Source organism: Pleurodeles waltl, chromosome 11, assembly GCF_031143425.1.
Source record: "Pleurodeles waltl isolate 20211129_DDA chromosome 11, aPleWal1.hap1.20221129, whole genome shotgun sequence".
Classification (NCBI taxonomy): domain Eukaryota; kingdom Metazoa; phylum Chordata; class Amphibia; order Caudata; family Salamandridae; genus Pleurodeles; species Pleurodeles waltl.
This window is the reverse complement of record NC_090450.1, coordinates 316,813,856-316,830,291: the sequence shown is the minus strand read 5'-3', so window position 1 is coordinate 316,830,291 and position 16,436 is coordinate 316,813,856. Positions and strand designations below refer to the sequence as shown.

The 16,436-nt window shown below is 42.1% G+C and overlaps 1 protein-coding gene across 2 annotated transcripts in view; it reads right to left on the bottom strand.

Moving 5' to 3' along the window:
• LOC138265662 (kyphoscoliosis peptidase-like) overlaps positions 1-16,436 on the bottom strand; it is a 361,876-nt gene that overhangs the window by 284,898 nt on the left and 60,542 nt on the right. The window contains exons 2-3 of one of the 2 annotated variants that reach the window (XM_069213572.1): positions 9,879-9,944; positions 823-888 (exon numbers count right to left, since the gene is read on the bottom strand). In XM_069213572.1, the coding sequence (XP_069069673.1) occupies positions 823-888; positions 9,879-9,944 (132 nt within the window). The remainder of the gene's footprint in view (positions 1-822; positions 889-9,878; positions 9,945-16,436) is intronic. The other variant, XM_069213573.1, reaches the window with a different exon arrangement.

The window sequence follows — 16,436 nt, the reverse complement described above, 5'->3', positions numbered from 1 at the left end:
AGGGACTTACATGTAAATTAAATATGCCAATCAGGTGTAAGCCAATCATACCAAGTTCAGAAGGGAGAACACATACACTTTATCAGTGATCAGCAGTGGTAGAGCGCCCAGAGTCCCAGTGTCAATAAAAAGGGTCAGAAACAATAGGAGGAGGAAGGCAAAATGTTTAGGGACGATCCTGTAAAAAGGGCCAGGTTCAACACCCTGTTTATGGGGTGGGGGTAAATTCTGGTAATGCAGTGAGTTTACCACACACAACAAACCTTCCTTGTCAAACCAGCAAAAATTAAATAGGGCGAAAATATATTGTAAATTCTGATACATGCAGAATGTTGTGGGAAAAACAAATTTTGTATGTAATTTCTCAATTTGCAGAGGAAAACTCTGGATAGGTGTTTATTGCATTCAGAAAAGAATACAGCTTTGGTATTTAACAGGTATGATAAATAGCTCACACTTTGCCCCCGTTTAGAAACAGGACCTAAGGGGAGAAAAACAAGATAGCTCTTTAACATTACCAGTTCAAACTATTTTTTGCCGTATCGGATATGTTTTGGACTGTACATGACATCGAAAGGGAAGGCATAAGGTTATGAGCTACATGTCCATGAAGGGGAAGGCGCACAGTTACTGGCTACTTATTGTGCTAAATATAAAAAACAAGGCTCTAAAATACTTTATTCACTACATGTACACTGATTCCAAAGTGTACCTCAGATACTTTCTGCTTGTATTATGATAGTAGTCAATTGCATCACATCCTGGAACAGACAACAGATTGTTAGAGGTTTTAAAGAATGTCGGAAGTACATCATGACATACCTCGATTGTAGTTGTAGTTAGGGATCACTCGGTGCCTTGAGGGTAGCTGTTGTTCAGTTGCTTTCACTAGATAGAAAAGAGAGTTTTACAGAGATCAAGGAAACAAATGGGTTACCATAAAGAGGAATCATGCCCAATCTGGTATTTCACAACTGCTGTTAATACACCTCTCGTTTGCCACTCTCTGCGGGAAGCGAACACGGCTTAACCCAGAAAGACTTTTACCTATAATTTGCATTTGCTGAGGCTCCCAAGAGAAAAATTAAAACCTAATAATTATTACTAAAGAGTGACAGAGTTGTTAGGTTGAAAACTACTAAAGCTTTCACTGTTTAAAAGCATGCTCTGAACTTTACAAATCCCTTGTACCTTGAATTGCCAAACTGGTTAGGTTGGCAAATTCTTGAAGTTTAATGTTTCTTTCATAATCTTTCTTTGACTTTTAAGATGCAACGAAACATGGTACTAAACTATAGTATTAATTATATCCTCTTCACTTACTAACCTGCTTGGAATGTACTGACATGCATTGGAAATTACAAATGATTTGTATGAATGAGCTCACATTATGAAGGGTATCAAAAATGTAGATTTTCCTAGTAATTTATGACGGAAAGTCTTAATTTTATTAAAGACACGGAGGCTCATATTATGCTTCTCTTACTTGCTTTAATTTTAATAGCAGCAGTCAAGAAACTACAACTCCCAAAAGGCTTAGAATAAAGAAGCGTGTTTATTGATTTTTTTCAGCCTGCCTACAGTATTAACTGTTTCCTTTCAGGTTTTTTCCTTGCCTGCTATATATTTTGTCCTATCCTTTCGCCCCCTGGTGGTTATTAACTATTATGGAAGGTCAAATTCCCTTTTCTGAAATTTCAGGCAATAAAGATTTTGGAGCCTTTATTAATGAGGCTGTGACAAAGGCTGTGTCAGCCACTATGACTAAGATGTCAAAGAACATTGAGAGTTCTGTTCAGAACATGGTCTTCAAATCCTTCATGGCCCATTCTGCGGGGGATAGCAGAAAGAGAAAAAACAAGGATTTGTCACGACAAAAAGATGGCGCTTTGCTGACTGGTGAACTCTCTTCACCCATGACTGAGGATGAAATGCCTCCCGGGCCTCCTTCTCAGGAGGGGAATTCTGATAAAGTATCTGGTAAACGTAAGTCTAAAACAAAAAATACTTTGGCAGCGCCAAAACAAGTTGTAATTTCACATATTTCTGATACCGACGATGATGTCGCCGATATGGATGATTTGGATGATGATTCCGATGTGTGGGGCTCGCTCTCTCAGGCTTCCCCTCCTAAAAAGCCTAAATTGGAAGTTTCTACCCCTTTTTCCGCAAAAATTGTCCTAGACTCAGACGGTAACCACATGTTTGATCCTTCCTATCTCCATCATCCTAACTCCACGAAGCGGACTCCCGCAGCCCATGTGGGTCAATACATAGCGTCCAGGTTAAGGCTTCCCCTGGATAAGCAAACGAGAGCTAAACTGAGATCAGAATGCCCCAGACCTTCCCTCTCTTCTAGCATTACCACAACCCCTGTGATTGACGAATCTCTCTTGACTTTTTTCTCTAAATTTGGCAAAGACCCCCGCAAAGGGGTAGACAAGGCCTGGTCAAATTGCCAGGATAAGCTACTAGATTTAGTGGGTCCGTTGGCTCGCATTTTGGACTTGGCAGAAGCAGCCTAAACAGACGATACCGACATCGACCCTTCCGAACCTTCCCTCTGGACCCAAAGGGCATTTTGCTTGTTAGGCAACGCCAACGCGGCCATCACTCATGAAAGAAGGAAGGGGCTGCAACTTAAATTGGATCCCAAACTATCCAATCTGGCTTCCATGGATCCTGGAGTGAAAGCCGAGAGTCATCTCTTCGGGGACTCATTTGTTAAAGACCTTGGAAAGTTCGTAGCTACTTTTTCCTCAATTGACAAGGCACAGCAGAATATTAAAAAGGTGTTTAACCAACGGGTTTTCGCCAGGGGCCGCTCTACCAGCCGTTTCACTCATCCTCAAGGAATCAGAGGCTCCTCATACACATACTCAAATTACGGATATCAAGCCTACAAGCCCCAGTTTTACCCTCAGAGAGGCAGGGGCTACAGGGGCCGTGGACAACGCGGTTTCAGAGCCAACAAAACTCAAGGTAAGCCTTACCTCTGGCCTTCCTCCAGTGGGGGGAAGGCTAAGTTACTTCATTCAAAAATTGCGCTCTTTAACTTCCGATCCATGGGTTCTGAATACCGTTCAGGGATACCAAATAGAATTCTATTCCCAACCTCACCAAGTTTATCCTCCCCCGCCGCTGATCTTTTCAAAAGAAATGTCTCTTCTCATCTCAGAAGAAGTGAATTCTCTCCTTTCCAAGAACGCCATTCAAATTTCGACGCCAGATCCCTCCGGGTTCCTCAGTTCACTATTCTTGGTTCAAAAGAAAAACAAAAATTTCAGGCCAGTCTTAAACTTAAAGTTTTTCAACCAGTTTGTCATATACCGACATTTCAAGATGGAAACAATTCTCCATTTACGGGATATACTCCTCCCTCTAGACTTCATGGTACGTCTAGACCTTCAGGATGCGTACCTTTCAGTTCCCATTCATCGGGACCACCGAAAGTATCTTCAGTTTCATTGGCTCGGGCAAACTTACCAGTTTTCTTCCCTTCCGTTCGGTCTGTCGTCAGCACCATGGTGCTTCACAAAGCTGATGAAGCCAATAGCGGCGCATCTCAGAGCTTTGGGCATCAGACTGCTGATTTATCTCGACGACATCCTTATCTTGCATCAGAATTGCGAGACCCTTCTTTCCCATCTACAATTAACTTGTTCTCTTCTCTCCCAATTGGGTTTCCTTGTCAACGAAGAAAAATCAAGCATGGTCCCTTCTCAAAGAATTCAGTTCCTGGGATTCGAAATAGACTCCTCTTCGTCCTCCCTTCACCTTCCCTTACAAAAAGTAAATTCCATCAAATTGGAAATCCTGAGAACACTTCGAAAAACCCAAATCTCTCTGAGATCTCTGGCCAGGATTGTGGGCCTCTTGTCCTCTTCGATTCAGGCCATATTCCCCGGCCCTTTGCACTATCGAGCCCTTCAAAGATTAAAAATCCGTCACCTCAGAAAAGGTCTGGCCTATTCGAACCTGATTTTTCTAGATCAAGAATCTCACCCAGAGATCCAGTGGTGGATAGACCATTTAGACGCCTGGAATGGCAGAACCATCTTTCCGTCAGCCCCAGATCTTGTGTTAGAGTCCGATGCAAGCCTGACGGGTTGGGGCGCCCGTTGTGGACCAATCTCGACTGGCGGTACATGGTCACTAACGGAGTCCAGATTGCACATCAACTATTTAGAGATGCTTGCAGGTTCCTTTGCAATAAAGAGTCCGGCAAAAGGCAGGGTTCAGTGTACCATCCTCCTCCGCATGGACAATGTTTCGGCTGTCCGATACATAAACCATCTAGGAGGAACCAGATCGAAGCCGTTAGCAGACCTGCCAAAAAGCCTCTGGGAATATTGTTTAGACAACGGGATTTCCCTCACAGCAGAATATCTCCCCGGCTCCCTCAACCAAACAGCGGACTGGCATTCTCATTTCCTCAGAGATTACAGCAATTGGAGACTTCACCCCTCAGTCTTCCAGTCTATCCTCCACAAATGGGGCCCCTTCAGTATCGACCTTTTCGCCTCTCGCCTCAACGCCCAACTTCCCCACTTTTTCAGTTGGCGTCCGGATCCTTCGGCTTTGGCCTCCGATGCGTTTCTGCAGGATTGGTCACAGACAGTCAACTATGCTTTCCCTCCTTTTATTATGATCTCCAGAGTTCTGGCCCAGGTCAGACGTAAGAAGGCAACCCTGGTCTTGGTGGTACCATTTTGGCAATCTCAAATTTGGTTTCCTCCTCTCTTGGAATTGGCAATCGATTTTCCCTTTCCGCTCCCCTCCTTTCCCTCCCTTCTCCTAGACCCATTAGGGAATCCTCATCCCTTGGTTCTCAACAAGACACTCATCCTTTCAGGCTGGAAGGTATCGGGCCTTCCCCATCTACCATCCCAATTTCGGACGAAGCTACTGACTTCATCAATAAAGCCTGGGCTCCCGGCTCCAGGAAAGCATATTCTTCCGCCTGGTCTCTTTGGTCTAGCTGGTGCATGGCAAGGGACCTCGATCCCGTTTCAACAGATATAAATTGTAATTAACTTTCTGGCTGCACAAGCTAGCGAAGGTAAGTCTTATAGGACAATTAATTTATATAGGTCTGCTATTTCCATGCATCACACCGATGTCAACGGAAAACCGGTGGGTGAACACCCTCTTCTTTGCCGGCTGTTAAAGGGAGTAAAATTTTCAATTCCTCCACTACCTAAATATTCAAAGTTATGGGATGTAAATGTTGTTTTGAATTTGTTTCTCTCTTGGCAGGATAATTCTGACCTATCTTTAAAAATGCTTTCAGCGAAACTTACTATGCTGCTTTGTTTAGTGTCCATCAAGCGTTTATCAGATGTTAGAGCACTTGACATTACTTCCCGACAGTTTGCCCCTACGGGGGTACTATTTTCCATTACGAAACGTACTAAAACTAATTTACGCACAGTTTTTTACCCATATTTTCCTGATCAACCCAAGCTATGTGTAGGACAATGTCTCAAGTGTTACGAAGAACGTACAGCTAATCTCAGAAAGTCCTCTGTTTCCCAGTTGTTAATTTCTTTCCAAAAACCACACAATCCCATGTCTGCTGCGACTCTAGTCAGATGGGTTCGTTGGGTAATGTCCCTAGCGGGTATTGATACCTCCATTTTTCGAGCTCACTCAGCTAGAGGGGCCATGGCTTCCAAGGCCTTTTGGGTTGGATCCAGGCTAGAGGACATTCTGAGATCTGCTGATTGGTCCAATGATAATGTTTTCAGGACGTTTTATTGTAAACCAGTTCATACTGCTACATCAATAGTGATTAATATGCTTTAAAATAGCATAATATGAGCCTCCGTTCTTGACATAAAATGTAGATTTTCCTAGTAATTTATGACGGAAAGTCTTAATTTTATTAAAGACACGGAGGCGAGTATTATCCCGCCTCAACAAGGAGATGCTTCTGATTTTTCTCTTGTTTTTTCCCTCCCTGCAGCAATCTCCACTCCAACTCAAACCTCTACCTGATCAGAAGGTGGTTTTGTCAAGCAGCAACATATCGTATGGACGGCCGGATCCTCTCTGATGCAGTTCCGTTACTCCCTACCGGATATCTTCGTCACTTCGTTTATGTTTGGATCTGATCCAGGACTTTTGTTCTTTGTCTCTAGCAGTTGCCATAGTCTTGGCCATTTTACCGTTGTTTTCTCCTAATTACTAGCCTTCTCGCATCAAGAAAGAGGGCTGGTCGCAGTCAAGCTTAGTGGATACGTAGCTTCCATTGTTCTGATTGGTGCAGTTTTACTTACGTTTTTCGCTCCCATTGGCTTCTTTATTCTAAGCCTTTTGGGAGTTGTAGTTTCTTGACTGCTGCTATTAAAATTAAAGCAAGTAAGAGAAGCATAATATGAGCCTCCGTTCTTGACATAAAATTATACTTATGCATGTAATATTGTTCATGCAAAACCTAAGAGCGTATGGGAAAGGAGATGCATGTATCAAACCATTCCTTCTATCACAGACTTTATTGTACAAGTCTGCAAACTTTCAAGAAAATGTCTACAAATGTTAATGATTGTTACAACTGAGAATGTATAAAAGCTGTCGGAGGGAAAGTTGGGGATAATTAGAAATAATATTGGTATTTGGTGGTGTGGTAGTATTATTAGAGAGAAAAAAAAGAGATTTTACCAGAGTACAGTATGAGAGCAGACACCACAAAGCTGATGTTCCCCGACCCCTGAGACACCAATATCGGCTACCGCCTTCACTGTGTAAGCTGCCTGGCTCTTGAGTTATTTGAGTATGAGAGTTATTCATGCCGTTGCAGAGTGGACTTTAGTACTGTACTGGAACTGAGAGGACTTGATAAAATGTTACAGAGTAGAACGACAGCAGTTGGAGCTGGTAAATGTGGGAAAATGTGTTAGAGCAGGAAAGAGAATACTTTCTAATCTATTTGTGAAACGTTCCCAGACTGAACTGACTATGGTAGTTTGCTTCGATAAATGTCCATTCACTCTTTAAGTCGGGATGGGCAGAATAGGGTCAGATTTTGGACACACTTCATACATCTTTCTGTAGGACTTTATTGATTATTAAAGTTTTATTACTAATTGATGCTTATAATAAATATATTTCAAATTCTTAAAACCCTCTTGATTTATTTCAGAGACTAAAGACTATAATTACTTTTGAAGCCTATGAATGTTTTTGCCGCATTCTATTAATACCTAAGAGGCACTTTAAAGAAAGATCCATGCTGAGGGCCTGATGAAGAGTAAGAGGTAGCAAGGAAACGTTGTTTCCCAATTACATTTGTGATGGTCCTTCTGCGATGAGAATGCACCCAGCACATTCAATCTGTTTCATTCAGAAATGAATGGTGATGTTTCATTTAATTATTTTATCGTTTACATACTGCACACCCCAAACTGAATTTTCTTCAATCCAGTCATTATCATTTTTAGTACCTACATTTTGTTATCCCATTTTTAAGATTCAACAGTGAGATTACCCTGCTGGATTTCAGATCTGTGACCACACAGAGATTTTTCCACTTGAGCATAGAGTCAATTGGGGGTACATTGCCAGGAGAGTGATAAAACAAGTTGTACTCATTGGGTAATATATGGATTATGACTGTGCACCCTCAAAGGGTATAGAAGAGAGTGATGGTTCTCCTGGTGTTAAAAAGATAAATTACTTAGTCAGAGTCCTATTGTTGTATACAGGAAATAGGCAGCAGATTGTGGCTACTTGCTAGGCCACACCTGAGCAAAATAAATAGAAGAGGAAAGCTAAAGTTAGCCACTACTGGGTTATGCATGAGGGCAAACACAAAGTGCAGTATGCAAGTCTTGTACACACCTGGTAAGAGTCTTGTAATAGTGGTTAGTAGTTGATTTACATAGGGGAGGGAGACCAATGGTGGATCCAGGTGTGTATATAAAAGGAGAAGCATGGCTCACCACTGAGCAATAAATAAAAATATAGGCATAATGCACTCCTTATTCGGGAGAGACCGGCATGAAACTAAAGACATTTACTTGAATGATTCAGCTGTGTAGAGGAGAGAGGAGGTGTCATGTCATTTATGATACAGCAGGCTCCAAGAGGGATAGGATGTGCGGTCTGAATTACATTGTATGTTGGAATATGACAAAGAGACCTAATTATCCACAATAATACTCATTTAGTGGTACTGGACTTTGGAGATCTAATATGGCCCTCTCAATGTAAAAGGGGCTAGGCTAAATCTCAAAGACATCAAGAGGATCATATTTCAAAACGATCAAGATTAGTTTATCATGCCTGTGTTTTATTAGATAATTGGCATAGTACAGACCTATCTCCAAGACATAGCAAAGCACCCTACCTAGAAGATTTTGTAGTGTAGCAGGAACAGTATGGTGAGTTGGGTCCAGATGAGACCAGATTACAGAAACAAGCATGTGAATGTGTAATTTAGAGTACTAAACACCATGCTTTACGTTTAGCTTTACACTTTCTATACTTCTCTTATGCATGTTTACAATTTGCGGCACAGGGAATTAAAGTGTTTTTCCTATAGATGCATCATTTGTTTAGCAATTCAGAGATGTCAAATTAGAACCTACGTCTTCAGATACTGAGCTCCGCAACTTAAGCACTGCAGAAAATGTATGGGAAAGTCTAAGGTACTCTCCTTGCTGTGGGAATGGTAAGCGAGATCCAGGTCCTTTAACCATATTTGTTCACAACCTCACAAAATAGTTTTCTATTTTTGTTTTAAGCATCTATTATCTTGGGTACTTTTCACCTTTACTAGAAGTTGGGCCCCCACTTAACATACCACTATTTGAAATAATTTCCTTCCAAATTACTGCTCTGAAACTTAGGTAAAGAAAATATATGAAAAGCATATGAAAACATATGAAAATCATTTGATCTTAGTTCCTGAGTGGGGAAGTGCCTCTAAAAGCAACACTTTCAGTGATCTGGGAACTCTTGAATCAAGGCTAAATAGTTCATAGTTAATGTACTGAATTCAATTAGTTGAGCAAAGGGACTTCAGTGTTTGCAAGATAAGGGGGGTGTTTGCATAGCCGGAAACTCAAGCCAATCCTTTTACTGCATAATTTTAGATGTTGCACTATCTGGCAATTATCTTGTTATGCACCCTAGAAAGTGTTAGTTGCAATTGTCTAAATGGGAGTCAATACTTGCATCACAATAGGATGTCTCTCTATTTCTTCCAAAATGAATGTGATTTTTACATAATACAGAAAAAGAAAACACAGTTCTTAGTCATACAGGTGGCATGTTCTTACAAGATAAGCTAGGGTTCAAAGACACTTCAAGACTTTTGGCTTTTTTGGGAGATGTTGATATGTGTATCTCCCAACGTCATATAGTTGTAACTTGGGCCTTGACCCAAGAAACTTCAATATGTCATGATGGAGGTTTTACATTTACAAGGAACAAGATAGGAAAAATCATTGAGTCTTAGGGACCCATATCCCTCAAATAAGAAGCCAAGAAATCTTCCAATTTGACCTGCAAGAACCTCTTTTTTTAAAAAGGATGCAAACCATCATTAGGTATTTCTATCTAAACACCCTACAGACATCAGTCTTTCCAGGAATATGTCAAGGTTAATATTATCAAATGTAGTGTAAAAGGCCCAGAAACACAAGAAGTGCAGTCTTAGCATTTCTACTCCCATCAGTAACTGCCACACACTCCCCTACCTCCCATTCTTGTTCCCATCCAAACGTATGGGTCTGTAAATAGTGCTTGAAAGACATCTCCGGTTTTTCTACTTAAAGACTGCACTTCTCAGATTCAAAGGAGCTCCTCATTCCTATTACATTGATATGTGCTTGTCTCATTAGATATTCCACTGAAAAGGCTAGTACACATACCATGGTTGTTGTTGAAGTTGGTGATCTCTTGTGAACCAGATAATTGCAGGGATTGAATGACTGTACCTGTTGAGAAAAAGAGAGGGATGAGAGGGTATTTTCTTTTTTCTCAGTCAATAAATGCTGACCAATATGTCACATTTTCCTTTTAAACTACTACGTCACTACAAACTGGGGTCAGTACTACCTGACTTTGAAATACTGTTCTATCATCCCATATTTTTCTCAAGTGCCAGGATATTTATGACAAACTTTTATTCCTCAAAATATTGTTGGGAAAGCTAATCAAATATCTGAGTCCAAAGCTGATCATAGCAATCCCTCTAAAGATTGACAATAGTGTTAAGCAATACCTAGACAGAAGAGTTGTTTTGGGTGGTTATTTATATTAGACATAGATGGGTAGAGGTGAGAACAGCAGATGTAAGCTAAAAGAAATGAGTGATTGAGAAACATTGAATATAAGAGACACACTTATATTCAGTCTCTAAAGGCATAGCTTTTCAATCACTGAGCGGGCTTGAGATCACAGATGACATTAGGTAATCAACAACTATGTAAGAGATTATAGGCTGTATAAGGGCAAATGAAAAAAACAGATTAATGATGGAGATTAGGCCATTGTAGCATCTTAACAACATTGGACAAGGTGGAGCAAACCACTGGAATCTTTGCAACTTTCCTAAGGTATGTATATTTTTCATGAGAGGATAGGGAGATTGAACATTTTCTACACTTAATAGTCCCATGGAGTGATGTGTGACTGTATTGTCTTAACGGTTGTTCAGCATGTGCATGAAGCCACTAGGTGTGATTAGTATTCACAAGAATGAGAGTGCATCCTGGTGATTACTGTCTAAGACAGATAGAGGATGTGTTGGGTTGTTAGGCCAAGCTAACAGACATTACTGCCCAGTAGGTCAGTATCCAGAAATGACCTGATGCCAAGGCTGGCATATTTTGCTGGCACACTCAGACCATCAGAAACATAATAAGAAGTAATGCATTTCTAATTTCACAGGATTTAACCCCCAAGTCTGGAAGAAGGTCAGAGGTTTGGGTTTAATGTGGAGCATCAAATCTTTTTTTAGGTACACACAGGAAGGGGTTGATATAAGTCTGTAATTTCCAGTTCATAATTCTAAGAAGCTAAAAAACATTTAGTCAATTTAAGACATTTTCATTTGTGCTTATGATTGATCAATATAACAATTTAGGCCTCTTGGAGGTCATGTACAGAGGTGAGGCAACGTGTACAGAGCTGGGAAGAAGACTTGTCTTACTGTGTGGAACAGATGGATTAAATAGAAAGAATCATTTATCTTGGCAAGCGAACAGAGCCTTCCTAAATAGCCACATTTGAAAAAGCATCCAAAGATTTTTAAACATTCTTCTCATTAAAAGAGACATGACAAATGGAAGCACACATTTATTTTTCAGGAACTGTTTCAGATCAAACCTTTAAATATGAATCCTCCTTTTGGCAAACTGCTTCCTATCATTTATGACATGCTATTTTTGTCCTCTCCTTGACTTAACTTTCTGTTTCAGTGTGCCATGATCCAAAAAAGCAATGGCTGCGCTGGCGTCAGCATTAGATGAAGGGAAATAAAAAATTAAAAGAGTCCAAATATCCCACATATTATATAAACAGTGATAATACAGTATGTGCAATGGTTTACTGCAAAAATTAGGTCTGTAGTAGGTGGCTCAAGCAGGACATAGCTATTTGTATTACTTGAAATACCCATTGCTATGCAGTGTTTATCTGAGGTATGCCTGGGGTGGTTTAAAGCTTTTGCATGAGCTATACGGCAAAGTAATTAGTGATGGTATGACAATTTCCCAGTGAGATTTAGATGTAGAGTGCATAAGGGATTCCATTTCTCGCTGGTGCTTTTTAAAATCAATGTCAACCCCCTCCACCCACCCACAAGTGATCTGCTACTAGCTTGTTGGTGGGGTTATAGTGCATACTGACAAAACACTTCATCTGAGTGATAATGTTAGGGTAAATTCACATGGGCAGGATCTAGGAAAACATTCACTTGTGATTGGCGGCTTGCTGGTTGGCCTTCAATACCTCCTAAAAATGACTGTTGTTGGCAGGCTCAAGAATAGGCGTCACCATGCTTGATACTTACTGTAAGAAGAAGGATGGATAAGGGCCATTGTTGTTCCTTTGAAATTTTAATCAGGCACCCATCTGTAGGCCTTATTGCCCTTAAAGACACAGTGCATGATATGTCAAAGTAGGACATGTAGGAATTAATGTTGAAAGTGTACTTACAGTGAAATATCCCCAGAAACAGTGTTTGCTGTATCAAGGCTAGCTGCTGCTATAGGGGATCATTGGGCTACAATGTTATATTTATTAAATGCTAATTTCTGATCAGTAGCAGCTAAAGAAACTTTTTCACTGATTTTAATTGTAATTTACAATCCTCAAAAATAGTAAATTAATATTTTGGAAATGCCGCTTTAGAAAGTTGATGTTTCCTTGCTTAGAGTTTCTGGGGTCTTTCTGTAACAGCTCAGCTGCCTGTGCTGGTGATGGTTCTTCCACTGGGAAAGGTGTAGTAGAACCAGACAATGAACAAAAGGACCTGGGTGTAGAGGGCAGGGGGACTTCCTGAAAGGATATCTTGGGAGGAGACATGCCCTGCCCTGATTAAACTTCAAAAGAACCTGCCCCAGCACACATAAAGGAACCTGGCACTAGACCACCATGGCTTTATTTCACTAGCCAGGATGGAGCCAACCCAAGGGGAAAAGGAGGAACAGATGAGAACGGACAAAGGGGTGTCCCCTTCCACAGGCTTGCACTGGACATAAAAGTAGAATCCCAGAATATGAAGGTGAGTCAGACTTTCGAACTGGAAGGAAGCCCCTGGATGCCCTATAAAGTTGGAATAAGGACCGTGCCCGCAGCTGACTTCTGGCCCAGATGGGTCTCTCTAGGGCCAATGACGTTACCAGCTTACATTCCCTGAGGACCAGTTGTGGGAAGACTTGGACTTCACTGCTACCCAGGTTGCCATGCAAGATGGCCTAAGGAGGGCAGGAAGAGCACAAGACTGACACAGGGAGCCAGTAAAACCAACTCCTCACATAGTGTCTCCTTTTTGAGTCCAGGTAGCCTGCTGAAAGTACTCCACTACGCCACTACGAGTAAAGTGAGCCCAGGATTGTTTAAATCTGCCCAACTAGGCACAAGTTATGCCAATTCAGAGATTGTGATCTTTGGCTATAATCAGAAAACGGAGTGTGTGGGCTCTGGCACCTTTCCCTCGAACACTCACAAAATGGGCTAAAGCCTGTGTGTCAGTCTAACACTTTGCTTTAAATTGTTCATTTTCCCCACATAGGAGGCATGCATTAGGCCCCCTTCCCAGACTGTGCCCGGGTTAGCCTATCCTTCGGTCCAATGGACGTCTAGAGTGGGCCAGTAATCATATCACCAGGCCCTGAAGACAGAGGGAGGATCCCAGGACCTCATTCCTGGGATCCAGATGAAAGAAGCCCAAGGGAAGAGCTCCTGCATGGCAGGAGCAGAAAAGGAGATGTTCTCTGGGTCCCGCTCAGCACAAGCCGTATGCGGGGAGTAGTCTGGGTCATGGAGGGCTTGCGGTTCCTCCTGAAACCCCTACTGTACTGTAATCCTAGAACCTAGAGCCAGACAAAAACACAAAAGGAAAGGGTGTGGTGCAACGCCCTTGAATGAAAATGAACCGCTCTGATAAATTCATGCTCTCAGTAAGGAAAGTCCTATAATGCACTTCAGGGACTAATTTACAAGTGTTGTTGCTGCTTCTGGTGGCCCACTCTGAGAAAAGATACCCCAAACAGTTGCAGATTGTGAGGAGGTGCAGGGAGTGCAGCATGCCACTCCCACAAGTATTTGCAAAACTTGTCCTAACCTATACAAACTCAACTCATTTTCAAGCGCTCTTGAGTTGAACTTCTGCTCATTAGCTCTTGACTGCAGGGACCTGTAGAAGTGGGTTCTATGGCTTTATTCTATTTCATGATTTTTTGAAAATATATTGCTTATGATAATTTTGGATAAATATTGAAATGGTTGTATAAACAATACCGTTTGTATTTTAAGTACTTTTTGCCTGAGTCTATGGACATTGTGATTTTTTTAACATGTGATTATTGATCTTCAAATTGGGTGACCCTATGACAAGGCCAATAGGCTTGCTCCATAATTTCCACAAGTCAAGATATCAATTTTTAAAGGTTTAGATGAGCATCAATTCTTAAGAATCAGTGATTGTATCTTTTTACCACACAGTACCTGGGAAGAGTCGAAAATACCGGTGCAGAGGGGCCGTAAATGTGTCAAAAAGTAAAGCGATGAGTCAGTTTTTCTGGCGCGGCAAAGGCGATGCATTGTTTCTTTCCACGCTGTAAGGTAATGTGTTGGTTTCCTGGAGTGTAGCCTTGCTTCCTCACTGCGATGTTGGGATATTTTGAGGCCCAGGGACGATGCGTGGAAAATCCAGAACGCACTGAGAAGAGGCAACAGGTGCTACGTCAATCCGGCAGGTGATGCAGTGTTTTTTTTTGCCGCAAGGCAGATGATGTGTCGATTCGGCAGGCATTACGTCAAATTTTGCAGGCGTTGCATCGATTTTATGACACACTGGATTTTCTTCTCTTTGTTGAAGTCTTTGATAGCCCTGAGACCTCAGAGCACTTGAGGAGGAAGGCAGAGTCCTTTCAGCAAGTCAGGGGTCAGCAGTTACCAGGCAGCAGGACAACAAGCAGGCCAGCAGACCTTCCAGCAAAGCAGTCCAGATGAGTCGTTTGGGCAACCAGGCAGCCCCACTGAGAAAGTCCAGATGTTGGTCCAGAAGTGTCAATTTGGTGGGATCACAGACCGAGTATATATACCCAAAAGTGTCTTTGAAGTGGAGGAAACTTCAAAGCGTGGTTTTGAAGTGCACAAGTTCCCCAGCCGTGTCTGCCAGGAGCCTTGTGAGAGGTTATCAGTCCTTGCGTGAGGACAGCCGGCTAGCCTTTGAAGTGTAAGAGAGAACCCCTCCACCCTTCCTGCTTAGGAGGACCCATCAGTATGCAGATCAATTCAGATGCAGCTGAGTGTCCTGTGTTTATGGCTGTCTGGGTGTCTGGGTGGAATGCACAAGGACATCTGTCTACCAGCACAAACCAGAAATAGATGGGGAGACAGACTGTAGGGCACAGATAGCAGTAAGTGCAGAGAAATGCCTACTTTTTAAAAGTGGCATTTCTGAAATAGTAATGTAGAATCCAACTTCACTAGGTAGTAGGATTCCTCACTACCATTCCTGACATACCACTCATGACAAGCATAGAAGGGAATTTCCAATGCTGGCCTATGAGAGGAACATGCTACACAGTAGTTAAAAACTGCTTTTGGCTTTTTTTCACTATCAGGACATGTAAAACATATAAGAACATATCCTGCCTTTAACTTACATAGTGCCCTGCCCTATGGGTTACCTAGGGCCTACCTTAGAGGTGGCTTATGTGTAAAGAAAAGGGAATTTAAGGTTTGGCATATAGTTGTAAATGGCAAGTTGAAGTGGCAGTGAAACTGCACACACAGGCCTGGCAATGGCAGACCTGAGACATGGTCGAGTGGTTACTTATGTGAGTGGCTCAATGAATGCTGCAGGCTCACTAGTAGAATTTGATTTACAGGCCCTGGGCACATCTAGTGCACTTTTCTAGGGACTTATAGGTAGATTAAATATGTCAATTGGGTATGAGCCAATGTTACCATATTTAGGGGCGAGAGCACAAGAACCTTAGCACTGGTCAGCAGTGGTAAAGTGCACAGAGTCCTAAAACCAGATCAAATTAGATAAGAAAAATGGAGGAAGGCTGGCAAAAAGTTGAGAGAAAACCACCCTAAGGCTGTCAGGTCTAAGACTGTACTTTTTCTTTTTCAAAGAAAAAGTACTGACTGGACAATGATTTATTGAGTGCTAGTGTTGCATGCCAGCAAATGGTGATTACTAGCCAACCACATCCCATGAGTTGGCTCTGCTTTGCTACCCTAAGAGACTTAAATGCTACAATGGTGTGCAGATGTTCCCATTAAGGAGACAATTGTGAACCTACTACTTGCACAGGCCTCACATCCTGCACAACTAACCTAATTTCTAACATTGTCCAGTAAAGGGTAAGGATTATGGCAATCCTCTCAGTTCTAAGGAAGGTGCAAAGGGGGGGCTGGGTAGAGATTTAGGACCAAGTGAGAGCATTATTTATGACATTACAAGGTAAACAAAAGGACTTTATGAGGCAGATTCCTTGGTTAAAAGACATAGGGGGGTCATTACAACTCTGGCGGTCTTTGACTGCCAGGGCTGTTTTGGAAGAAGCACCGCCAACAAGCTGGCAGTGCTTCCAGAGGGGATTCCACTGCGGTCGTGCTGCCGGTACCGGCGTTTTTCCGCCACCTTTGTCCTGGCGGGAGTCACCCAGGGGATTACGAGTCCCCCTCCCGCCAGCGTTTTCATGGCGGTTTGAACCGCCATGAAAAGGCTGGCGGAAAGGGGA